General features: G+C 35.9%; 1 protein-coding gene and 2 pseudogenes across 3 annotated transcripts in view; 2 read left to right on the forward strand and 1 right to left on the reverse strand.

Annotated features, from left to right (window-relative positions):
- The window catches only part of EPB41L5 (erythrocyte membrane protein band 4.1 like 5), a 144,075-nt gene that overhangs the window by 37,242 nt on the left and 78,872 nt on the right, over nt 1-27,961 (reverse strand). For all 3 annotated transcript variants that reach the window (XM_015596719.2, XM_015596718.2, XM_015596717.2), the window contains 2 exons: nt 8,935-9,092; nt 5,756-5,853 (listed from right to left, as the gene is read on the reverse strand). In XM_015596719.2, the coding sequence (XP_015452205.1) occupies nt 5,756-5,853; nt 8,935-9,092 (256 nt within the window). The remainder of the gene's footprint in view (nt 1-5,755; nt 5,854-8,934; nt 9,093-27,961) is intronic.
- On the forward strand, nt 282-1,886 carry LOC102893533 (annotated as a pseudogene).
- LOC112470714 lies at nt 22,643-22,761 on the forward strand (annotated as a pseudogene).

Below are 27,961 nucleotides of genomic sequence, written 5' to 3' on the forward strand. Positions count from 1 at the left end.
CAGTCTATAATTGATTCCAAGAACAGTCAACTCCTATATATGTAATTTCAAACTAAGGCTCAATAATCATAAACATGAAATATGAATTGATAGGTACTTCTAGAAATCATCTAGCCCAATTTCCTCTTTAAGCAACTGAATAACCAATTATATTATCTGGGACAAATGCCTGAATTAACTACACACAAAGAATGTGTGCCATTTGTTGTATAGTAGTCCCCCCTTATCTGTGGGGGATATACTCTAGGACCTCTACTGGATGCCTGAAACCCTGGGTAATATCAAACCTTATATACACTATGTTTTTTCCTACATACATGCCTACAATAAAGTTTAATTTATAAATCAGGCACAGTAAGAGATTAAAAATCATTAATAATAAAATAGAACAATTATAACAACATCCTATAATAAAAGTTGTGAATGTGGACTCTGTTTCAAAATATCTTATTGTACTATACTTACCTGTTCACTTAAAGTAAGCACTTTATGTCTTCTCTGTGGTATATCTGAACTATCAGCATCATTACTGTTGGCCTTTGGAGCCATTATCAAATAAATAAGGGCATTCCTTGAACACAAGCACTGCGATACCATGATAGTCAATCTGATAACCAAAATGACTTCTAAGTAATTAATGATTGGGTAGCAAATACAATGTGGATACACTGGACAAAGGCATGACTCACATCCTGAGTAGGACAGCATGAGAGTTCACCATGCTACTCAGAATAGTACGCAATTTAAAACTTATAAAGTGTTTATTTCTGGAATTTTCAATTTAATATTTTCAGACCATGGTTGACTGCAGTTAACTAGAATTGTGGAAAGTGAAACCACAGATAAAGGAGGAATATTATAATTAATTTCCACTGGACTTTAAGGTAGGCCCTACACAGGCTAATCCCTGTAGTTCTGGAACTGTCACCAGGTAGATGATTATGTTTGGGATTATGTAGCCACAAACTGGTCACTCTTAGGTATAGACTTATAAAAATGATAGCAGAGAGAAAACTCTGACGAACCTAAGAATGGTGAGCACAGGTTTGGTGGCCAGAGAGGTTGCGATGGATGAGCTGCTGTATTTTGACCAAGGTTATGATGTGCCTGGTGTGTGGGGAAGCAGCTGGGGTGCTGGTGGAAGTGGAAACTTGCAGATACCGACCTACTAAGAACTACCTGAGCTACCTGACAGCCCTGGATTATTCTGCTTTTGAAACTGACATAATGAGAAATGAATTTGAAAGACTGGCTACCTGGCAACCAACTGAACTGATCAGTACGAAATGGTATGATATTCCAGCCCCTTCCATGGGTCAGAAAAATGACATTACTGTATGGCAAGAATGTGTAAACAATTCTATGGCTCAGTTAGAACATCAAGTGGTTTGAATTGAGAATCTGGAACTAATGTCACAATATAGATGCAATGCCTGGAAAGTATATAATGAAACTCTAGTTCATATGATTGAACATGCACAGAAAGAGCTCCAGAAGTTCAGGAAACATTCAAGATTTAAATTTTCAAAAGAACATGCAACTCACAGATAGATCTAAATTAAGAGAAATGGAGTCAACTTGGATATCCCTGGTCAGTAAGAATTATGAGATTGAAAGAACTATTGTGCAATTAGAAAATGAGATCTTTCCAATTAAGCAGTAACAGGGAGAGGCCAACAGAGAAAACATTCATCCAATAAGACTTCTGAAAATAAATTCGATGGGTAGAAAGAAAGGCAAGTTGGACTTTTACAGAAGATCAGACTTCTGAACTGTTAAGGGCAATAGCATCTTTTGTAAATCATTAGTGGTTAAGTTTAGAAACCACAGAAAGTGAACTGTTATATTCTATTTGTACATTAGCAAAATAAAAAATTTCAACGTGGTGTTACAAAAATGATAGAATAAAGCACAGTCCGGTCAAGAAAGATAAATATAAATTAATATATATTTATAAAAAGATTAATATAAAAATATAAATTAATTATGAAAAGAAACTGGAGGAAGCAAATTAAGAAGTTTAAATTATCTGCACTATAACTGATATTTTACTTAAAATAAATGATGATCAATAACAATTATCATTATTACTATGGTTGCTATTTAACACTGGTCTAAATAACAAACTCACTGTAAATATTTTCTTAGTTTCAACACAGCTTTTGTTCTATAAAACAGACTAGCTGCCACGTACAGGATTACACACTGCACCACTCTCAGATTTGAAAAGATTTAATTAATGTGCTTACTCTAATTTGGTGTTTGTTTCTTTCTTTTCTTTTTTATCCAGTAATTAAAGTCTAATAAAAATAATTTAGAAAACAAAAAATATAAATAAAAAATTAAATTTGCCAGTGATAACCATCCAGAGATAATAATGGCTGACATGGGGTGTAGGCTTTATGGTATTTTTTTCATAGGAGTGTAACTATAAACACATTAAAAAAATTTTATCCTTTTTGTAATAAAAATGATTTTCGACAAAGTCTTTAAAACTATAGTTTTATTGCTTCTATCATAAGGAATTATAAAAATGTATAATATATTTCTCAAGTCTATTATTGAAACAGGTTACATCCAAGTTTTGCTTTTTGCTGGAGAGGATAACATGATGGTGAGCACCTTCACATGTTATTCTAGAGGTGGTTTTCTGTTCTCTTCGGGGAGATTCTGGCCATTCCCGCAGCACGAAGACCTCTCTGCAGTGGTGTGGCGTCTCTTGGCCATCTAAAGTCAACATTCTTTCTCTTTTGATGAACACTAACACCTCGCAGCTCTTTGGGTGGTATTAATTTGGTGTGTCTTATAGTGGCCTATACCTATCTGCCTTTGGTGGGACCCCAAAATCTGAATGTTTAACAAGCTTCTCCATGTGACTTGATACATATAAAATTCTGAGCATTACTACTTTGGACTAGACTGTATTTATGTCTGTGACCCGGTCTTCAGAATGGCTCCTATTAATTATAAGAAGTCCCTTTTCTGATCATGGCTAGTTCATACTACATAATCCATCAATCCTACTTCTGGATACCTAACCAAAGGAAACAAGATACACTCCCCTGTTCATTGCAGCATCTTCACAGTAGCCAAGATACGGAAAGAACCTAAGTTGTGTGTCTGTCTGTATATATGTGGAATATTATTCCGCATTGAAAAAAAAGAAAATCCTGCCATTTTCAAAAACATGAATGAAGCCGGAAGGCATTACATGAAGTGAAATAAGTCAAACAGAATTACAAATATTGCATGATATTACTCATAGGTGGAAACTAAAAAAAAAAAAAAAAAATCCAACTTGTAAAAACAGAGAGTAGAATGGTAGCAGCTAGAGTCTGGGGAGTAGAGAAATAGGGAGAGGTTGGTAAAAAGCTTTCAGTTATAAGACAGGCAAAAAGCTTTCAGTTATAAGACAGACAAATTCTGAGGATCCGATGCATAGCATGGTGACTGTAGTTAACTAAGCTAAGAGAGTAGATGTTAAGCATTGTCACCAAAAACCAAACCAAAACAAAATGGTAACTAAGTGAGGTGATGGATGTGTTAATTTGATTGTAGGAATCATTTCACAATGTATACATATATCAAATCACCATATTGTACACTCTAAATATAATTTTATTTTTCAATTTTATCTCAACAAAGCTGGAAAAAATCATGGCTAGTTCATATGCTTTGTTTTTTTTTTTTTCTAGAGTCAATTATGTTGCAGACTTGAGATTACTTGTTAATCACATTACAAGATTCTCAGAGCAACCTGCCTCTGACACAGGAAGATATTTTTTTTCTGCCTATATTAAAAACAATAATTCAACACACATCACAGGTAAGAGTATAAATTGTTACCATATTTCTGGAAGGTAATTTTGCAAACGTGCCAAATACCAAAGGCTTTAAAATTACCCCTGTACTTTGACCTAACACTTCCACTTTCTAGGAAAATAATCAAAGATGATTACAGATATTTATTTATAAGACTTTGTCACAGCACTGATTATGACAGTGAAAATTAGCAACAATCTAAATGTCTAACAGGGGACTGAGTAAACACAATGATGACACACTCATGCAGTTGAACTATTATTGCCTATAATGTGTCATTGAAATAAAGAAAGATGTTTATAATTGATTAGTTTTAAAAAGCAATGTTATCTCATTTCTATTTTTTAAAAATATATCACATTTCAATGTTCGAAAGTATATATCTTAAAAAATGTCAACTGTAGCTATCTCTTAATAGTGGGATAATGCAGGATTTATAATTTTCTGCTTTTTAAAATTTGCTTTAATTTTCTACAATTATCATTGTGTGTACTATAGAAAACATTACTGCAATACAAGTTGAGTAATAGCTTTAAAATATTTTCAATTTATTTTCTTAGAGCACATAACTCCAGTGGCACCCAATTACTACAATGTAGATATATCTGCCTTGGATGGCTAAAATGTGGCAAACAGAAGACCAAAAGAATTAAAAGGACACTCTGATTCCTAATACCCTAAATTAGACCTGATCAGAAATGACTGTAGAGCAGTCCTTGGCTGTCAGAGTCAGCTTAGTTTAGAGCTTATGTCAGGGATTAGAGATCTAAAGTCTGCTTAAGTTCTCAGCCAGTGTAACAATCACTCCTCTTCCCCCTCCCCAAGATTCACCAGTCTTCATACCTTTTTAGGTTCATTCCAGTCGCTAAACTTTTGTCAAATTAATTATTAACCATCTAAAGCTTTCAATTAACTCTTCTGTCTCTGATCCTGCATTCCCCTACTTTACAGAGAGTAAAAAACAAAAACAAAAACAAAAACTGACAATGTGAAAGAAGAGAGACCAATATAATTGAAAAATATTGATTAGGTTAAGAAGATGAAAGCCTTCCTGAAATTTAATCAGCTTCTAAAAAACATTCCTAAGGGAAAAAAACACAAAAGGGGAAAAAAGGGATTCAAAGGACAGCTTTAACAATGACTATGCAAGAAAGAAGAAAATCACTCTGCTTCATACTGGTCTCTGAAGAAATTCCAGTTAGTTATCCAAGGATGAAAGAACACTGCAGATCACCTGTTCCCCTTTCCTCTTTAAAACCAAACCAAACTAAACCAAACCAAGATGCACTCAACAGATCCTTGCTACCTGCTGTCTATATACAGGGGAAAAAAGGTGTCTCCAGATCATTATTTAGTGGGGACACCTGATACAATTAATTAGTTTTATCTCATTCAATTTATTTTAGTTATTTAATGTAAAAATAAGAAAAAATTTCTTAATTAGTCAAACAATTAATTGAAGTTTAACTAGTTTAACCCATATGCACTCTTCCTACCCAAAGCCTAAAAAACTCCAGAGGACAGAGTGGTGAAAGGTACAAAACATCTGAAGTTCTATTATTTTCCTTGTTTATACAACAGAGCAGCTACTTTCAAATAAATCCTTCTATAATTTCAAAGGGCATTCACCAAGTTCTTCAACTAAATTAATACCCATTAAATGGAATTAAGAGAAAATGGGTTGAATCAAAATAAAAGGTTTACAGCCATATCGCTTTTGACTGTGTGTCTAAAAAAAATTATGAGATGATGTTACAGTCCTAATGTTGCTGCCCAAGTTCCCTCCTTCCCTCCTGAGCATCTACCAATTTTATGAGTTCAGCACATACAGATTTCCCAGCAAAAGAAAAGAGAAAGTATTAGCTTTGGAAAGAAAAGATTTCTGGTAGGACTGGAGATGTGTGACAGGCACACAAAGGAGAAATCTGAATACCTGGTTGTTGATGTTAACATCGATGTTGGGATGAAGGGGTGGTAATGAACTGTTTTCCATCTGAAGATGTTTCAGCTTCTCTGACGCATCTTTTAATGCTGGAGGAGGAAAAAAAAGGCAAAATAGCCCCTTATCCTGCTGGGTAGTCATAGCTGTATGAGGGTATAGACTCATTTTTTTTTTTTCTAACACCAGTTACTAATAATTAAAGGTAATAATCCAGATTATCACAGAATAAATATATTTTCTATAACCAGGTAAATCTCTATTATTTTGATTAAGAGTTAACCTAAGTAGGAACACTGTCCTGTATCCATGCCACTCCTAAAAAGCTACTAGACATAGAATCTCACTAGCATGTATGGTTAAGAAAGCTTACTGGCCAAAAGATCCAAAGAAAGGGCAGAGATCACCTGTGACACAACCCTTTCCTTCATAACAACAACCCAAGCACCTGCTGAAGCTACTTTGCTGTGTTCTTTCCTTACACAGCCTAAAACTAAACTAATATGGAGCAAACTGATGAAAGACATGCATTTATTTATTCATCAATTTAACATATTATATATTGGTAACATCAAGTGTGATGCAGGACAAGCATTTTGTTTTCATTATGTTCCACCTTAGCTGCAAAAGACATTATAAATAAAGTCCTCTAACCACTGAAAAGATAATACATTAAATACAATTCAGCTTTAAATGAACACTGTTTAAATTATCCACTTGTAATAATCCTATTTTACAGGGACTAATTCGGTATGAGTTTGAATTTTTACATGGTCACTTAACAAAAAAGCTATTGCATGCCTAATAATTTCTATATAACCAGGCAAAAGAAGGAAGAGAAAAGCTATGAAATCGTTTCCTCCTGCTCAAAGGGATCATCTTACAGTGTCCATCAATTAACTCAGTGGATCTCTCCATATTAGAATCAGCTGTAGAGCTTTAAAGGAATACTGATTCCCAGAGCTGACCCCGGAACAACGATATCAGAATTTCTGGAGGTAGATTTCTGGCACTGGTAGTTTTTAAAACTTTCCAGGTGATGAGAATCACTAATTCAATACTTACCTTCTCAAAATCTTCCACACTTATCTACTTACTTAATTGCCATCTCTTGGTTTACTTATGCTTCAAATTATTTGATACTAAATTTTAACATGATGATGATGAGACCACAAATCCTTTAGCTTATGCTGACAAATGAATACTGTTGGGTTTAGGGTTTTTTGTTTTTGTTTTTTTTCTGTTGAAATTAAGCTTTCTCTGCTACATCTGTTTGGCTGAGGAACACTGAGATTGTAGGATAAGCTATTTTTTAAAGTTCCTATTTAAAACTACTCACCTATGTGAATAAGGATTTTGACATTACGACCAAAAGAAAATAAAGAATAAATTGGATACCAAGATTATGAGACCTTAGTTCTTAATATCAAAACATTTTATTTTCCTTGACTTTGAGCAAATGATATAAATCTGAATTGAATAAGTAAACTTGATCAAACTCCCAAACTGTAAAAGAATTTCTTCTGTCATAACTTCAACAGCATTTAAGCTTTGCATGGATACCTTCTATAATGAAGGGCTCACTCACTGGTAGGTATCTATTTCTGATATATGGTAGAAACATTTAAAAAATTCTTTCCTATACTGATTCCAAATCTGCTTCCCTGTACTTTCAAATTGCTGGTCCAAGATTCACCAATAAAGCACTATGAAATAAATTCTTTGCTATACTGGGCTTTTAAATATTTAAAGAGTTATTATATCTCATTTGATATTTTCCTTTCTAGGCATCCCTAGTTCATTTTGCGATGTTGCCCAAAACAAATACAATTTCCAGAAAATAAGTACGAAATAAAGACTGTTTGCTAATACAACACAACTGCAGCACTGAAAAACCTTTTAAAATTCATATAATGAACATAAAATGGAATGTAAATAAAATCAGTACTGCCATCTCTATAATAGAGACTATATTTTAACCCTGGAAATACTCCATATTAAGCTAGTCCTGCTTCTGGTTGCATCTAAATCCTGATGGCCTTGGTGTGTTATATATTGCATCTTTCTAGTCACGGAGTGATCATATCTAACAAAACATAGAGTCCAGGGTAGGGCTGTAAAAACTGGAAACTAACCAAAAGAAATTATGGCAAAGAAGTACAAGAGAAATAGTAATGGGTTTTCTTAATCCAATGACTAACTGCTACCTTTAAAATAATCAAATTAAATCAAAGTTAATTTGTTTCCCTGACCTCAGATTCATAAACACAACTCAAACATGGTAGATGTCAAGAAGAACATAAAATCATAACATATCAAAATACTTGTTTAACCATGTATTTTTACTAGTTGCTTAGGGAACAAAAGAACAAATTTTTAATGCCAATTACCAGTAGTATTTCTGTGTGTTTTATTAACCAGAAGCATTGTATAATTTCATTAACACTTTCTATCTCTAAATTACTAAATACTGCTCCTGTATTCTATACTCCGCAGAGACAATGGCATACTCAAAGGCAATTTTCTATGAGATGCTGAGAGATGGTGTCAAACTTCAGTGATAGAAATCAAAATTGACAAGAGCCACATAAGTATTAGCTTTTAAATTAACACACATTACACTGAGATTCAATAGGAAACTCCTGTTTAAAGACCGTTTACACTTTAATATCAAACCAAATTCATAAATATACAGAAATTATCAATGTGCAATTTATTATCTTTTAACCTTTTAAAAAGTTAAGGAAAGCAGCTTTCTGTCGGAATTATTTACTTTTGTGGATCTGAGCAACAACACTCCTCATTAAAAACATAATACTTTCTAGAAGCTAATGGAATGTCCAAACATTTATTCAATCCTGTGACCTAAAAATCTTTTTAAAAACTCTTTCTCTTAATTTTCATTCAAGAAACAAAGTAAAAAGCAAGTTTGAAAATTCATAAATATTTAATGACTTATAAATAATACAAATGTTTAATGGTCCCAATTATGCAATCTTAAATATTTCAATGAACACTTAAGCCAAAAAAGCGAGACGGCATAACCCATTAAATTTTAAAATTCAACCGTAGCATAAGTATTCTTGAAGGAACTGACTTAAATAGCTCATTTCAAAGGGAAGTAAAATAAAATATTGTCACTGATATTATACAGAACATTTGCTTACTCCCACCTTCAACTTCAGGTTCCTCTAACCCATTTTGCCTGGTGGCTATGTTAATTTCATCCAATGCTTGCGATGTTTCCACAGTGTCAGGTGCCCCAATTACACCATCTATGGTTGTTTCCAGTAAGTCTGGACTATCTAGCAAATCAATATTCAGAGGCAAGCTGTAAAGGAAGCAGAAAACTTACTTAAACCAAAAAATTTATTATGAAAATAATTTAAAATACTAACAAAAATCTTAGTTGGAAAAAAAAATCATGTAAGAGTTCACATCCCAACTAGTTTATTTATCTGTCAAAACCTTTTGGGTAGACTTTTCTTCCAGCCAAGATGGAGTAAAAGGGACTGGATTTAGCTTAACAAAAATAACCTAACTGGGGTGGGGGTGTGTGATTGTTTTCAAGACATCAGACATCAGACAACAAAGGACTTTGATTCTGAAATTTGGGAAACAAACGAAGTAAGCCCTATAATTGCCTTGAGAGAATTTCCATGCCATGGTGCAGAGCAGGTGAAATGAAGCAGAGCACAGAGGACTCCCTCAGTCCTCTTCTCAGCTGAGAAGATGAGGATGAGAATCTAGGGAGACCAAGGCAGCTAGAGTTCACAGGACCGAGTATCAAACAGGAGAGCAGCAGCACTTCAAATAAAGAATCCTGGAGATCTGCAGAGGGTCCACCCATCAAGTATTCAGCAAGGTACTGATCAGACAATGTGTGGCTAGGTAAAGAACCATCCAAAAGGATATCTTCCTTCTGTTTGGCTGGAGAAAGTACTAGTGGCCCTTACACTGGGCTTGTTTCCAGACAGACTAAAAAATACATAATTCACAGGGCACTGAGCATTCAGGAAGGTCTTGCCTCAGTACTGGAAAATAATTAACTCAGACTGAGCATGGCAACAGGCCCACCTAACACATCATAAAAGAAAGACCTGAAAGAGTCAAACTGTTTCTAAGTAACTTAACTGCATCCCAAAACAAAGCTCAAGAAGATTTGGAGGAATATAAAATTATCTAGCATCAGGCAGTGAAGTGAAATTCATTAGGTTAAGAACTTCGGACTTCGGTAGAATTTCGGACATCCACTCAAAGATTACAAGGAATGCAAAGAGGCAGAAAAAGACATCCCATACTAAAGAGAATAATCAACCAACAGAAATTGATATTAGAATTAGCAGAGAACAACATTAAACAGTTATAATAATATATTATATGTTCAAAAAAGCTAAGCAGAGATATGGAGGATATAAAAAAAAAGACCCAAATCAAAATTCTAGAGATGAAAACTACAATGTCTGAGATGAAAAATATATTGGATGGGATTGACAGCAGATTAGACTTAGAAAAGATACTAAACTTGAAGGCACAGCAACAGAAGCTATTCCGACTATTCAAAACACACTGAGAAAAAGAATCTCCCAAATGAAAAGAATATCAGTTAGTTGTGAGATAACTTCAAGCAGCCTACTGTATGGAAAACTGGAGTCCCAAAGTGGGGGTAGGACAGACAGATGTTTAAAGAAATAATTGCTGAAGTTTTTCCAAATTTGATGAAAACTATAAACCCACAGATCCAAGAATCTCAAGAAACCCTAAACACAAGAACATGAGGAAAGCTACATCAAAGCACATCATAATCAATCTGCTTAAAGACAATGGTAAAATCTTAAAAGCAGCCAAAAACACTTATGTTCAAAGAAATAAAGATGACAGACAATTTCTCATCAGAAACTATGCAAAGTAGAGGACAGTGGAGGAACACCTTGAAAGCACTGAAAGAAAAACGACCATCAACCAAAATTTTATAGCCAGCAAAAAAAACTTTAAAAAGCCAAGAAAATCCTAAGTATATACTAAAGAAAAATGAAAACATATACCCACACAAAAATGTGTACATAGCAGAATTATTCATAATAGCCAAAAAGTGGAAACCACCCAAATGCACATCAACTAAGGCCTGGATAAATGAAATGTGGTATAACTATAGACTGAAATATTAATCAGCAATAAAAAGGAGTGAAGTGCTGATATATGCTATGACATGGATGACCCTTGAAAACATAATGTTAAGGGAAAAATTTCAGACACAAAATGCCACATACTGTATGAGTCCATTTATACGAAATGTTGACAAAAGGCAAATCCATAAAAACAGAAAGTAGATTTGTGATTGTCAGGAGCTGGAAGAAGGATTAGGGAGAAATGGGGATTAACTGCTGTGATGTAAGGTCTGAAATTAAGATGCAGTATTAAGTGCCGCCTTGACATCTTTGAGCCTCACAGGACTCCAAAGTCCTAACTGCGAGTTTCCCTGTTCTTCTCAGATATTCACTGCCCCACAAATATCCATTGGAAAACTTCCCCCACCTAGCTAGTCCTGCTTTCAACTGTACCAGCTGCATTTTACCAGATTTTTAACCTAACAAATTTCACTTTCCTGCCAGCCTGTAAGATTATTCAAACAAGCCAATCACATCCTCTGGTGGGAACTAGGGGTCGCTTCATTCTTATATTATTATAAAGCCTGCCTCCTACAGCCCATATTTGTTCATTCTGCTCCCAAGAGCAACACCTGTGTGGCCTTGTTTGTTATGAGGTTTCCTCCTACCTTGAGCTTTGAGTATATGTGACTAGTAAATTGCTGTCTATCTCATCTTTCCAGTGTTGGGCATCGTGTGTTCGACCATCTTATTGTATTTAGGATGGGCGATCCCTCCTTCACCAAAAAGGTAAATAGAGAGTGATCAGAACAATTTTAATGGGTATGTGACTTCCTTTAGAGGGGGACAAATGTTTCAGAACAAAATTGTGATAAAGGTTGCACAATCCTATGAATGTACTAAAAACACTAAAATTGTCCGCTTTAAATTGGTGAAGAGTATGTGAATTATATCTTAAAGCAGTAAAGAAAAAAGAAAACAAACATTTTCATTCATACAAAATAATTCATGATCAAATGACCTGCATTAAAAAATGTTAAAGAAAGACCCAATCACAGAAGTAAAATGAACAGCATATTATTGTGGGGTTTATAACATATATAAAAGTAAAATGCTTGACGAGTTATAGTAAAAAGGCTGGGAGAGGAGAAATGGAACTACACTACTGTAAGATTCTTAAACTATACATGAAATGGTATAATAACTCTTGAAAGTAGCTAAGTAAAAGTTATAATTTAAACTTGTACATGCTAAAGCAACCACTAAAGTAAAACAGAGTTATAGCTAAGAAGTGAAGAAAGGACATACAGAATTTGAAAAACCACTTGATTAATGAAAAAGAAAGAAGAAGATGGGAACAAGAAACATATGGGACAAACAGAAAAAAAAAAACAGCAAAATGATAGACTTAAACTTAATCACATCAAAAATCACATTAAATGAAAATGGTCTAAACATACCAATTTTTAAATATAAACCTTGTCAGTTAAGATTTAAAAAGCAAAACCAAATTATATACTGCCTACATAAAACAATTTAAATATATAGAAACAAAGATAAAAAATCAAAGGATATAAAAAGATACCATGGTAATATTAGTCAAAAAAAGCTAGAATGACTATACTGACACCAAAGTAGAGTTCAGAGCAAAGAATAGTACTTCAAATGAAGATGATCATTTCATAAGGATAAAGGGGTCATTTAACAAGAGCACATAACAACCTTAAATATTTACAAACCTAAGACAGAGCTTCAAAATACATGAAGACAATACTGAAAAAACTGCAAAGAGTAATAGACAAAATGATAATTATGGTTGGAGATCTCAATATTCCTTTCTCAATAACTGATAGAACAAGCAGGCAGAAAATCAGCAAGGATATATTAGACTTGCACAACACTAACCACTAACTTTACCTAATTGAGATTATAAAACACTATACGAAAACCAGCAAAATACATGTTCTTCTCAAGTGCACACAGAACAATCACTAATACAGACCATGTTCTGAGCCATAAAACAAGGCCTGATAAATTCAAAAGGATTCAAGTCACATAAAGTACATATGTTTTTGACCAGAATTAAATTAGAAATCCAAACTAGAAAGAGCCTTGGAAAATCCCCCAATATTTGAAAAATATATAAGGCACTTCTAAATAACACATGAATCAAAAAAAAAAAAATGTCAAAAGGAAAGTATTTTGAACTAAATGAAAATGAAAGTACAACATATCCAAATTTGTAGGCAGCCACTAAAGTCGTACTTAGAGGATTATTTATAGCACTAACAATTTATATTAGAAAAGAAAAATGTTCTCAAGTCAATGGCTTAAGCTTATACCTGTAAAATAGAAAAAGAGCAGCAAATTAAATACAAAGGAAAAGGAAAGAAAGAAATAAAAAACAAAGGGAAAAAAATAGAGAAAATGATTTAAACCAAGAGCTAGTACTTGGAGAAGCTCAACATAAATTGATAAGTTATTATTGGTAAATACATATTTACCAATAATAGGAATGAGATCCTACAGATATTAAAATGGTATAAGGAAATATTGTGAACTTTATGGCAACAAATTCGACAACTTAAGTGATCCAAAAAAATTCTTTCAAAGACACAGACTACTAAAGCTCACTCCAGAAGAAACAGAAAATTTGAATAGAACCATAAAAGTAAATAAACTAAATTAGAAACTTAAAATCCTCTCACAAAGAGAAGCTCAGGCCCAGATGACTTCCTGGTTAATTCTATCAAATATTTAAAAGAAGAAATAATGCCAATCTTAAACTATTTCAGAAATAGGGGAGGAGGTAACATTTCTTAAATCATTCTATGAGGCCATTATTCTCCTGATACTGGAGCCATACCAAAGACATCAAGAAATCAAGCAAGAAATAAAAAAGTTTGCCTACCATGACCAAGTGGGATTTATTCCAAGAATACAAAGTTGGTTTAACACTTCAAAATCAATTAATGTACTATACCATGTTAATGAAAGAAAACCACATGATTATCTCCATAAATGCAAAAAAGCATTTGACAATTCTATTAATGGTAAAACACTATTAATGGTAAAAATGCTTAACAGGGGGTGGCTCCATAGTGTAGTGGTTAGCATGTCTGCTTTACATGCAGAAGGTCCTGGGTTTGTGCCCAGGTGGAGCCACGGATCATAACCTGGGTTTGCCAGGCCCCGGGTGTGCCTGGCCCCGGGTGTGCCTGGCCCAGGAAGATAATAGCCCTGGTTGCATGCTGTGAGCATGTGGGAGGAGATTTCCCGACTTCAGAGATCCAGTTCTTAAGGGGAAATGGCTATATCCATAGGTTAAGGGTGGAAGTGGGGAGGGGGAGGAATTAAAGAGGGAGAAAAAAAACTCTCAACAAACTACAAATAGACAGGAACATCCTCAATCTGATAAAGGACATCTACAAAAACCAACAGCTAACATCACATTTAACAATGAATCACTTCATGCTTTCCCCCATAAGTCAGAAATAAGATAAGGATGTCCATTCTTGCCACTTCTATTCAATGTTGTACTGGAGGTTCTAGCTAGAGCAATAAAAAAAAAAAAAAAGGAAGATAATAGAAAAGAAAATCAAGAATACCCATATTGGAAAGGAAGAGGTAAAAAATAAGAGGTTTTTACGTGCAGATGATAGACTCCTATATGTAAAATATCCAATGGAATCTACAAAACACTACTAGAAAGCATTCAGCAAGGTTCAGCAAGCAGGATACAAGATCAAGATTAAAAACAAAATTATATCTATATACTAGTAATAAATGAAAAGAAATTGAAATTAAAACTATTCCATTCACAATAGCATCAAAAACAATAAAAATTTAAGAATAAATTTACTAAAGGATATGCAGGACTTGTGTACTTAAAATACTAACAAATAAAGGAGATCTAAATAAATAGAAAGATATTTCATGTTTATGGATTGGAACACTTAAAACTGTCAAGATGACAAGTCTCTTCAAACTGATCTGTAACTACAATGCATTCACTATCAAATTCCCAGCAGGCTTTTTTGGTAGAAGTTGCAAAAAAAGTTGCCAATCTTAAAATTTACATGGAAATTCAGGAGAATAGCCAAATCCACTTTTAAAAAGAAGAACAAAGTTGGAGGATGTATACTTCCTCCAACTTCTTATTATAAAGCCACAGTAACAAGACAGTGTGGTACTGGCACAAATATACGCATGAAAATCAATAGAACAGAACTGAGAGTCCAGAATTTCTTACATGGTTGATTTTTTCCAACATAAACCAATAGAAAAATGAATAGTCTCTTTAAGAAATGATGCCAACAGAACAAGATATATATGCAAAAATATGAATTTAGACCCTATCTCACACCATACATAAAAATTAAATCAAAATGGATAATAGACCTAAGTATTAAGAACTAAAATTGTATTTGAAGAAAACATAAAGAAAAAAAAAATCTTTGTGACTCTGGGTTGGCAAAATGTTCTTAGATATATCAAAGGTATTATTCATAAAAAGAAATAACTAGTAAGTTGGACTTCAACATAATAAAATATTTAAGCTTCAAAAGAGACCATTATGAAAATGAAAACAGAAGTCGCAGATTAGGAGAAAATTTTTGTGAATCATATATCTGATAAGGGACTAGTGTCCAAAATATATAAAGTATACTGCCAACAGACATATGAAAAGATGCTCAATTTCATTACCTTAGGGAAATGCAAATCAAAAATACAATGAGATACCACCTTACACTCGTAAGAATGGCTATCATCAACAGGACAAATAATAACAGTGTTGGAGGAAAAGATTGTGGGGAAAAAGGAACCCTCATACACTGCTGGTGAGGATGTAAACTGGTACAGACACTGTGAAAAAAATAATGGAGAGTCTTCAAAAAAATTAAGAATAGAATTACCATATGACTCAGTAATCCCTCTTTTGGGTTTCTATCCAAAATATTTGAAAACATTTACCCATAAAGATATATGCACCCCAACGTTCATTGCAGTATTATTCACTGTGGCCAACACATGGAAACAACCAAAATATCCTTTGATAGATGTCTAGATAAAGAAGATGTGGTATGTATATACAATGGAATATGACTCAGCCATAAGAAAAGATGAAATACTGCCATTTGCAACAACATGGATGGATCTTGAAATAATCGCTCTAAGTGAAATAAGTCAGACAGAAAAAGTTGAGAATCATATGACTTCACTCATATGTGGGATATAAAACTGAAAGCAACAAATGGACAAGACCAACAAAAACTCATAGACACAAACAACAGTTTAGTGGTTACCAGAAGCAAAGAGGGGAAAGAGAAGGTAGATAAGGTAAAGGAGGGTCAAATATATGGTAACAGAAGGAGATCTGACTTTGGGTGGTGAACATACAAATGCAATATACAGATGATGTATTACACTTGAAATCTATATAATCTTATTAACTAATGTCACACCAATAAATTTTTTGAAAGTGAAAACTACAATAATAAAAAGACAAATAATCCACATAAAAATGGGCTAAAGGTCTGAATAGACATTTCTTCAGAGACAGTATACTAATAGATGATAAGCAAATGAAAAGATGCTCAACATCATTAGTCCTCAGGAAAATGTAAATCAAAACCACAATGAGATACCATTATGCACTCCCTACAATGGTTATAATCAAAGACAGAAAAGAACTAGTTTTGGAGAGGATGTGGAGACACTGGAACCCTCATGCATTTCCACTTTGGAAAACAGTTTTCCAATGTCTTAAAAGTTAAAAATGAATTTACCATAAAACTCAGCAATTTTCCTAAGAGTCTATCCAAAAGAAAGATACCTTATGTCCATACAAAGACAGGTACAGGAATGTTCATAACATTAATTCACAGTAGCCAAAACATGGAAACAGTCCAAACTTCCACCAACTGGTGAATGGATAAACAAAATGTGATCTATCCATACAACAGACTACCATTCAGCAATTAAAAGAAACAAACTAGGATACATGGATGAAGTCAAAAACATTACACTAGATGAAAGACGCTAGATACAAAACCCTGTATATTGTATGATTCCATCTATATGAAATTACTAGATACTGAAATCAGATCAGTGGTTGCCTGAGGGGGTCAGAAGGTAGGATCATGACTTAAGTGTAAAACACCATGAGGAAACTTTTTGAGATGATGAAAATGTTCTAAAACTGGATTGTGGTGATCCCTGTACAATTCTATACATTTTTATAAGGCATGCAATTGTACACTTACAATAAGTTTTATAATATGTAAAAATATCACAATAAAGTTGCTTAAAAAAAAAGTTAGCTAAATTTAGAAGCTAGAATGTAATAATCTAGTTCAGCAAAGTTGCAGGATTCAGGATCAGCATAAAAAATCAATTGTATTATCTATATACTAGTAATAAACAACAGGAAACTGAAATGAAAATAATTCCATTTAGAAACCCAATATATTCTATTTTAACAGTTTTTTAAAGAACAAGACCCTCAACATAATTCATCTGTTGTAGGCAAGGTCACAGACATTTTATTTTGTTGATCTAATACTGGGTTAGAGCAAAGCAAAGGAATTGCCATTGTTTAGAAGGTTCCATGCTTTCCTAGAGAAATGAAAGCCATGTTTCATTATATACCTTGTGTCTGGAACCCAAGTGAGAAAAAATTCTGAAAACTGTTAAAAGAGATAGTAAGAACAAAGAAAGAGAATTTCTGTGCAAGTCAAGAATCTGTGTCCCAGTCCTGTCTCTGCTACCAACTAGCTGTACAACTTTGGACAAGTTACTTTACCTGGGTTTTCAAAATGTGTTCTACAGACCAAATGATTCCATAGAAATATGTGAATGACTTATCTACAGGTATGGAAAAGGTGGTGGAGTTTTGGTGTCCCCAGAGTTTCTTGGCTAAAACTCACTTGGAAACCATGGAGTAAAGGCAATTCAGGTACTTTTTATCTTTATCTCTAAAAATGTATTAATGTAAAACCATCTCATCATCTCATTTTCAAGTCTTTTTCAACTGGTCCAATTGTTATCCTCCCTAAGCGTGAATCAGTGTACCAGCTGGGCTTTTCCTTCCTTCCTTTCCTTCTTTTCCTTCCCTCTATCCCTCCCTCCCTTCCTTCCTTCTTTCTTTTAAATAAGGATAACAACATCAAAAGAAGAGGTGGTGGGAAAAATAGATGAAACAAAAATCGCAGAATACTGGAATTTGCTGAAACTGGTTGATGAGCATATCGAGGTTCATGTGTTCTATGGACTTTTGAATTTTTCATCAGAAGTTTTAAAAATATGCGTATCAATATTTTTGGATAAAAGGATATGAGAACTACTTAGAGTTCATCTCTTGTGGTCCTAACATGGACACATGAAAGAAAATATTTAACTACACACCTTGTATTTTAGTCTGTTCAGGCTGCTATAATAGAAATACCATAGACTGGTTGGCTTATTCACAACAGAAATTTATTTCTCACAGTTCTAGAGGCTGGGATGTCCAAGATCAGATGCTGGTGGGAGCCTACCTTCTAGTTCATAGATGACTGTCTTACCTGTGTCTCGACATGGCAGAAGGAATGAGGGATCTCTCTGGGGTCTCTTTTTTAAGGGCACTAATCCCATTCATGAGGATTTCTGCCTTCATGATCTAATCACATTTTAAAGGTCTGACCCTCAAACACCATCCCACTGAGGATTGGGTTTTAACATATGAATTTTGGGGGGTACACAAATATTCGGTCCATAGCATTCAGAAAATAAGATTAAAAACTTTATAAATCCAAAAAGAAATAGAAGCCGACATATAAAAGAATGTTAAACTGTCTCAATTTATGCTGAAGAACAATGGTTAAAAATTACCCATATTATGTGTTGCACTGTGTGTCTCTCCAGGTTCATATGCTAAAGTCCTAATACCCAGTACCTCAAGAATGAGATCTTATTTGGAAACAGGACAGTTGCAGATGTAGTTAAGTTAGGATAAGGTCATACTGGAGTAGGGTAGGTACTTAATTTAGCATAACTGATGTCTTTATAAAAGGAGGAAATTTGGACACATACATACATAGGAGCACTGTAAAGGTAAAGGCAGAGATCAGGTGACGCCTCTATAACCCAAAGACTGTCAGCAAACCACCAGAAGCTAGGTGAGATGCATGGAACAGATACTTTTGCTTAGCCTTCAGAAGGAAGCTATACTGCCCACATTTTCACCTCTTGGACTTCTAGTCTCTAGAACTGTGAAACAAATTTTCTGCTGTCACCCAGTTCTAAAAGTGGTCCTAGCAAACTAATACATTTCACATTCTACAGATCTGAGTAGAGCTTACTAAAAGAGAACCTGAGAACACCACATTATTCACGCCATAAAAGAAAAGAACTTCAAAAAGACATTCTGCAAGGGAATTTAAAGGAAAAGAGAGTACTTTGACTTTTCTCCTTCTCTCTCTAGGAGAACTGGGAATTGCAAAATCACAGTAAGTAAGTGGAGGCTCTAAAAGTATCTATGAAAGGGGAGAATGACATTTTACTTTGTGGTAGGTGATTGCTGAGCATCAGACATTACTAGGCCTATGTCAGGCATGGCGCAGGGAGAGTTCTTAGGAAAATCTAATGTATAAACCTGTAAGTTTGGGAATACATGTAAATATATTTCCCATGCAGGGAAGTGCATCCTTCAGCATGGAGCGGTCCAAACTCAGTAAGTTGACTGGAGCCAACCTTAGAAACATGGGGGAAAAAGGGCCAGTAGTTGGACAGGCTACATTTCCATGGTTTGGTGAGGCGAGAATGCATAGATTCACAGAGGCTAAATTTGGAACAAGTCACATATCAAAATGAATAATAGAAAATGGATGATAATACATTATTTAAAATCCATGAGTCTACTAATAAATTATTTTCTTTAAAAGTGATAGGAAAGAGGAAAGCTCTCTTTTCCAGAAGAATGTCAACTCATATTTATAGAAAGAATGAGAGAATTTTAAAAATCACCATATTGTATATACCAAAGTAATAATTGATTCAGGCAAAAATTATCAATTGATGTTAAAAAACACTGGATAAAAGACTGTTAGGAAATAGGATATCCACTCAGTCTCAAAATGATACCCCACATATTAAAGGGAAAGGGTAAAAGGTACTTTATAGGGAAATCTGGTGGATATCACCTTAACCAAAACATTAGTAAAAACATATATAATAACTTCAGTCTAATCATAAGAAATCAATCACATAAATCTAAGTTGAGTGGTATTCTGCAAAGGAACTGGCATAAACTCTTTAAAAACTGTCAATGTCATGAAAGGTAAAGGCTGGGAAACTTTTCACGAACTTTTCAAGATTAAAGAACTTTTTATGATTAAAGAAACACAAATAAACATTAAATAAACATAAACTAACTGAAATCTTGATTGGATCTTGATTCAGAAAGAAAAACAGCTATAAAGGGCACTTATTGAAACATTTGGAAAAATGTGTGTATAGACTATATACTAGATAATAGTATTGTATTGATGTTAAATTTTATGAGTGTGATACGTTATGCACAAGAATGTCTTTGCTTTTTGGAGATACATGGAGAAGTATTGAGGGATGTAATAATATAATGTCTGAATTATGATCCTCAATTAGTTCAGCAAGTAAATAAATGTCAACAAATAAGCAAAATATGTGGAGAATCTAGGGGAAGGGCATATGGCTACTCATCCATCATTCTTTCAAATTTTCTGTGGGTTTGTAGTTTTCCAAAATACAAAGTTGGGAGACGAGAAAAAAATGTATGTGCTTCTCTTCAGCCAAGTCTATGTAAATCCAGTTTGAAGCTCATTCAATGGAACTCCAGCCATGAGACAAATGTACCAGGATAAGATGACCCAAGCAATACAAGTGCACTCAAGGGCAAGAGCTGAGCCAGGAATAAGGGAGAGAAGAGCACTGTAAAAGGTGAAATATGAAGTGTATTGCCTATGTTGGAGAAGTGACAGGTTCTAAGAGGATCTCCGGAAAAAAAAAATGTACTAATGTGTAGCACAAAAGAGCTAGCACTTATATATGTTCTGTGACAACTTGCTGGATTACAACAGCATCATTCAATTAAGACTTTTGCCCCCTTTCCTCTTTCTTCCTCAACTCTGAAAGTAAGCACCACAACAATAAGGGGGGTAAAGTGAGCATTAAAAGAACAACATAGAAGTAAGAATGGAAGAAGAGGAAATCATTAAATTGAGTGTAAGATTAAAAGTGGACTTTCTGGCCATCACCAGATTGTCCTTTATATTTGTGAGTCTGTTTTTGATTAGTTTGTTCTTTTTGTTACTTAGATTCCACATACAAGTGATGGCAAGAGGGGAGGAGATTTGGGGGGCTGAAGAATGGGGTGAAGGGTTAAAGGAGTACAAATTAGTAGTTGACAGATGGTCACAGGGATGGAGAGCATGGCATAGGGAATGCAGTTAGCATTAATGTATTGGCTAGGTGGAGAGTCAGAGGAGAGAAAGAGCAATTAGGGGAATCATTTTATGAACTATACAAATGTCTAACCAATGTACTGTATACTTGAAACAAATAAAATTAAATAAATAAAATAAAAGTAGATTTTCTATAAAGTATGTTCCAATTAATAAAAATAAGATGGTTCTTATATGTACTGACAGGTCAGAAAGAGAGGAGTTGACCTTGTACAGATGAATACAGTAAGAAATTAAGAGAAAAATAAAACAGAAGATTCGGTCCTTTCCAAAAACAACAGTGATAAACTCCCAGTAATAAATTGGGCTCATGCCAAGAGGAGCTCAGGGAGCTGAAATTGGAAATAGGCACTAGGGTCCAAAATCCATTTCCCTCCCTGAGGGAAATGAAACCCAAGATATCTCAGGTGAAGCAGTGAACAAGAATCAAACTCACTACTTGAAACCGGGGGAATGTATCTTCCAGATAAGAACAGGGGCCAAAAAAGCTCAATTCACAAGTCTAGTTTCAAATGATATGTGCTTCTCGTTTCCTAAAATAAAGGGAAGAATTAAAAATATCTGTGCAACCAACAATCAGACCATATCCTGGCTCAAGGACTAGAAAGGATCACTGAAAGATCCTACTGTAAGACCTCTAAGGATTTCAAAAAGTCAGGCAGGGGCAATTTCAAAATTAGCTCACAGGAAAGGATGAGCATGGGAAGAAGGAAAGAAAAAAAACCATGTTCAAAACAATGCAAGTTGAACTCCCAAACAAAAAATCACGAGGCATGTAAAGAAAACCAATACCAAGACAGACAACCAACAAACCCAAGAAACCAGAGCATTTACAGCTAAGTAGAAAGATTAATAAAATCTAAAAAAGAACTTAAAATGAGTATATTAAATGTGCTGAAAGATATAAAGGAGGGACAGATCAATAGAACAGGAGCTTATAATACCATAACAGACTCCGAGAAATGAGAAATTAAATATCCAATAGAAGGGATATGATAGACAAGAACGGTCAAAGAATGGCTGAATTAAAAGAAAAAATTGACTTCACTCAGTACCTGGTCAACATCAAGTGCTCTATAAATATCATCTATTTAGTACTGTGCTGGATTGAATCTTTTGGATGATTTCAGGTTGATGTGCTAACATTAGAATGGCATCTTTGAAAAGAACACCAACTTAACAATACACAGAATGAAATGCCTTTATAATAACTCCAGAAACCTGTGGATAAGTCGCAGTACCCCAGGGGAGCACAGAGCTGAGAATAGTGGCATTCAAATAAACAAGTCAAGGTCTACGGCCATGCTACCCTGAACAAACCCAATCCTGTCTGGTCTTGAAAGATAAGCAGGGTCGAGCCTGGTTAGTACTTGAATGGGAGACCACCTAGGAAGACCAGGTGTTATAGGCATAAAAAAATAAAAAATAAAGGATTGTAAGCTGACAAGGTCCTTGCAATCTGTGAGGGCACCCAAGGGTTGCCTTGCCTAAAAAAATAAATAAATAAATAGAAAGAAAAGAAAAGAAATAAACCAGTCAAGATGGCATAGAAGGTAGATGCTGTGCATGCGTCCTTTAGCGACCACACCAAAATTATAACAAAACTACAGAGCAATCATCACTGAGAGTCACTTGAGGTCTGGCTGAACACAAGCCCTACAACTGGGTACATATATAAAAGGCAACCTGAAGACTGGTAGGAGTGGCAGAAATGTCCCTGTCTCACAATCACATGTGGTGGTTGAGAATCGAGAGGGTTGTCTTAGCTACAGAGTCCCCTCAACCCCAAGGAGTGAGGGGTCCCAGGCCCCACAATGGGCTCCCCAGCCCAGGATTCCAGTGCCGGGAAGAGAAGTCTCCACGATCTCTGGTTATGAAAATCCAGTGGAGACTGTTGCTGAGTGAGACGGAGGGCTGTGGGAGTAACAGACATTCCTCATAAAGGGCCTGTGCCTGGACTTAATTCACTGATGGATTCACCTGCTCTGAGCTCCAGCGCTGGGGCCGCTGCTTGAGGAGTGCCAGGGACATATGGGGAGATGCTGAGTTGTTGGGCTTCAGGATGAGGGCTGGACGGGTGGCTTTCTCATGGACAGCAGTGCTAGCAGTATCCATTGTTGTTAAGCCCTCCCCTCTCCTAGCCTATGGTGCAGGCGGCCACCACATCTGAGTCTCCATCAACCTGGATAATACAGGTCACTCCTCTCAACTTGCAGGCCCACCCAAATTGCTTCCAGTGGTTTATTCCATACAAATGGCCTGTCTTGGCTCATGCCACAGACTTTCCTAAAATCTCTTAAAGGCTCACAAAACCCAAAGCAGCAGCATCTGGCCTCGATATGCCCAGTACCTCTTGCTGAGCAGCCCCAAGCCTGGCAGTAGCAGCAGCTGGCCTCGGTTACTGGCTTGGCCACCCAAGGCACCCCTAAACCCAGCATTTTGCAATTTGCAGATTGCTTGGTGACTCTTACCACGTGGCCATGAAAGTGCGCTACCTGCCTACGGCTCGGCCCCTTGTAAGAGGCTCCTGGGCTGGCACACCTGGCAGCCTGCTTCAACTAGCAGTGGAACCAGAGCACCACCCAGGGCTGCATCTGAGAAGGACACACCCGAAGGGCAGATTGGGCAGGCACCAGAGCCCTGCTAAAGTGAATCCGGCTCCAAAGTGAATCCTCACCAGCCAGTCCTCACAACCAATCAGCCCAAGGGTCAATCCCTCCCCTCAGTGTGCAAACAGCCAAGGCTCAACTATAACAGGAGGGCACACACAACCCACACAAGGGACACACCTTGGGCATCTTGCTCAGGTGACCAAAGAAGACTGTGCCACTGGGCTTCACACTTACTACAGGACACCTACTACATAATGCCACTCTACTAAGAGAGGAGATTTAGATGCCCTACCTAATATATTGAAACAGACAGAGAGGCAGCCAAAACAGGGAGAAAAAGAAACATGTCCCAAATGAAACAAAAGAACAAAGCTTTAGAAAAAGAACTAAACAAAATGGAGACAAGCAGTCTACCAGATGCAGAGTTCAAAACACTGGTTATAAGGATATTCAATGAACTTAGGGGAAGAATAGATGAACTCAGTGAGAACGTTAACAAAAAGATAGAAAATATAAAAATGGAGATGGAAAACATAAAAGGCAACCAGTCAGAAATGAAGACAATAAATGAAATGAAGAATACCTTAGGAGGAATTAACAGTAGATTAGATGAAGCAGAGGACAAAATCAATGATTTAGGAGATAGCAGAAAACACCCAATCAGAACAGCAACAAGAAAAAAGAATCCCCCCCCCCCAAAAAATGGGAAAAATTTAAGGGGCCTCTGGGAAAACATCAAGCATAACAACAGTTGCATCATAGGGGTACCAGAAAGAGAGAGAGAGCAAGGAATTGAAAACCTATTTGAAGAAATGACAATGGAAAACTTCCCTGGTGAAGGAAACATCGACATAGAACCCCGAGAAGCTCCGAGAGTCCCAAAGATGAACCCAAAGAGGCCCACACTAAGACACACCATAATTAAAATGCCAAAGGTTAAAGACAGAATCTTAAAAGCAGCAAGAGAAAAGCAAGTAGTTACCTACAAGGGAGCTCTCTCTCTTAAGACTGTCAGCCGATTTCTCGACATAAACTTTGCAGGCCAGGAGGGCTTAGCACAAAATATTCAAAGTGATGAAAAGCAAGGACCTACAACCAAGATTGCTCTACCTAGCAAAGCTACCATTTAGAATCAAAAGAGAGATAAAGAGCTTCCCAGACAGGAAAAAGCTAAAGGAATTCATCACCAAGCCAGTATTACAGGAAATGTTGGAGAGACTTCAAGAAGGAAAAAAATGTTTATCAAAAGTATGAAAAAAAGAGATTGGCTTTTTTTTTTCTGTTCCTCCATGCCAAGCAGAGGAAGAAATGATTTGATTAGTTCATCTTAGTTCAGATGCCCCCTCTTAATCCAATCACCCATGACTAAAAGAAGCCTATACTTGGGAGCACTCACAGCAGTCATTTCCTGGAGAAGGTGAGACAGAAAGACAGACGGAGAGTCCTCCACTAGAGATGAGGTGAGTCTTGAAGGGCTTCCCCACACTTTCTCCCTCAAACCCACATAAAGTCCTGCTGTCCTTGAGTTAAACTTAGAGGGCTTAAGTAGCTTTTCCAATATCATAAGACAGTAGAACCTGTGTTAGCTTGATAAAGCTCCACATGTCCTAGGCTGCTCCACTATTCAAAACAGCCTGCTCTCCACAGGGTCCTCCCCCAGGCCTCTGCCTTCTCCTGCTGCCCTGGCTATCCTGCACTCCTGGAGCGACAGGTTGGCCCCTAACAGCACCTGACTCTGGATGCCACTCCCTAGCATGAGAATGCTTGATTTCTCTTGAGGCTGATTCTAACATTTATATGGAAATGCAAAGTAGCTACAATCTACAAAGCATTTTGAAGAATAAAGTTGGAGAACATAACCTGGCATTAAAATTTACTATTGAGATCTAAACAGGGAGTGGCATCAGAAACATGGTGGAGTGAGAGATATTCCCTGGATCCCTCCCCTTCAAACAATAAGCTGGACATGTAAAACTCAACAAAAAACACTCAAACTGCACACCAGCACGTCTGAGCATGGGATCTGTGCATAAGAGCTAACAAGGTCAGAACCCTGAGTGTTGGGCGTTAGACTGGGAGAAACAGAGAAGCTGCCTCTCTCAGCTAGAGCTCCCTGCAAAAGGAGAGGGAGTGGAGAAAGTGTAGTGAGTTACCTGAACAGCCCTGCCTGGGAGAGCTGTGAGTTCCAAGCAGCCAGGGGCAGTGCCCTGGCATCAGGGTAGAAAGCAGAAAAGTGGTGACAGCTGAGAAACAACAGTTTTTACCAGCTGTGGCTGCAAAACGTGAGACTGAGCCACAGTCCGCACCCGCCAAGCCAGAGGGCCCCTCCCATCATATCCTCTGAGAGCAAACACCGCAGAGCCCCAGGGGATCTTAGCAAACGCTACCAAAACTCTTGCTAACAGTGACAGGGACTGAGACCGAGGGTAGCAAGTGTGATAGAATATCTATAAGAAAAAAAAGGCATTATTAAGATTTTATATATAGCAGGGATCCAAGAGGCTTAAATGCCATCTACTGGGAATCAAAAGAAAAATGCCTTATTTTCAATAGGCTAAAAAGAGACCTTTAGATATTAAATCTTTCTTGAAAAAAAGCAGAATACACTTCCATTAATGCCCAAGCTGAGAAATAGTCCACTAAATACCATGAACAACCAAGGTGGCAAGGCAGCTCAGAAAGAAAGAGAAAAATCTCCAGAAAATAAGCTAAAGACATGGAAATATGTGATTTAAATGATAGAGAATTCAGGATGGTACTTTTGAAAAAAAAATCAATGAAATCCAAAATAAATCATATCAACAATTTCAGGAATTTAAAAACAACCAGATGAGCAGAATGGATTCTTTAGGAACGAGACTGAAACCCTCAAAAAGAATCAAAGAGAGCTTCTGGAGATGAAGAACACACTGAAAGAGTTGAAAAAAGAAATAGCAAGCTTGGGAGATAGAGTCGACCACATGGAGGAAGGATTAGTGATATCAAAGACAGAAATCTAGAAATAAATCAGAAGGAAGAAGAGAAATCGAAGAATGAAAAATAATGAAAGAGAAATACAAGAACTAGCTGATACCATCAGGAAAGAAAACATAAGAATAATGGGTGTTCTCAAAGGGGAGGAAAAGGAGCAGGGACTAGAAAGCATTTTCAGACAAAAAGTTGATGAGAATGTCCCAAATCTAAGGAATGAGCTGGAGCTTGGAATTCAAGAAGTCAACAGAACACCCAATTATCTCAACCCAAAAAGGCCTTCTCCAAGACACACTGTATTAAAATAATCAAAAATCAATGACAAAGAATTCTCAGGGCAGCCAGGGAAAAGAAAAGTAACCTAAAAAGGAAAACCCATTATTATCATTGTACTTCTCAGCAAAAACCTTCTAAGTGAGAAAGGAGTGAAATTAAATAAACTATTAAATGAAAGGAACTACCAGCCAAGAATAATGTAAAAGCAAAATCCAGCAAAACTCTCCTTTAGATATGAAGGAGAAATAATGACCTTTCCAGACAGAAAAATTGAGGGAATTCTCTACTACGAGGCGAGAATTACAGGAAATACTGAAAGGGGTCAGCTCATCTAAAACTAAATGACAAAAAAAAAAAATACATAATTAGAAGTAAGGCGACTTGAAGGTAGATAGAAGCAGAGGAGCGCAACACTTACTAGGAACAGTGCATGATAAACTTAAACAATAAGAAAAGATTTGCTATAGCAAGACAGCAATGAATGTTCAGCACACATAGAGACAAACTGAGAAAACAATGACTGAAAAGGGGAGTATTCGAAGATCCAAATTTGCAAAGGGGAATGGAGATAAGGCACAAGCAGAAGAAAATAGACAACTGAATATATATAACTATCCTTCACATATTCGTAATAGTAACCACACGCCAAAGATTCAGAACTGAAATATATAACATAAAACAAGGATCAGAGGGAAAACCCACAAAAGCCAACCAAAAAAAAAAAAAAAAACAAAAAAAAAAGGACAAGAAAAA

Source organism: Pteropus alecto, unplaced genomic scaffold, assembly GCF_000325575.1.
Source record: "Pteropus alecto unplaced genomic scaffold, ASM32557v1 scaffold3, whole genome shotgun sequence".
Taxonomy (NCBI): domain Eukaryota; kingdom Metazoa; phylum Chordata; class Mammalia; order Chiroptera; family Pteropodidae; genus Pteropus; species Pteropus alecto.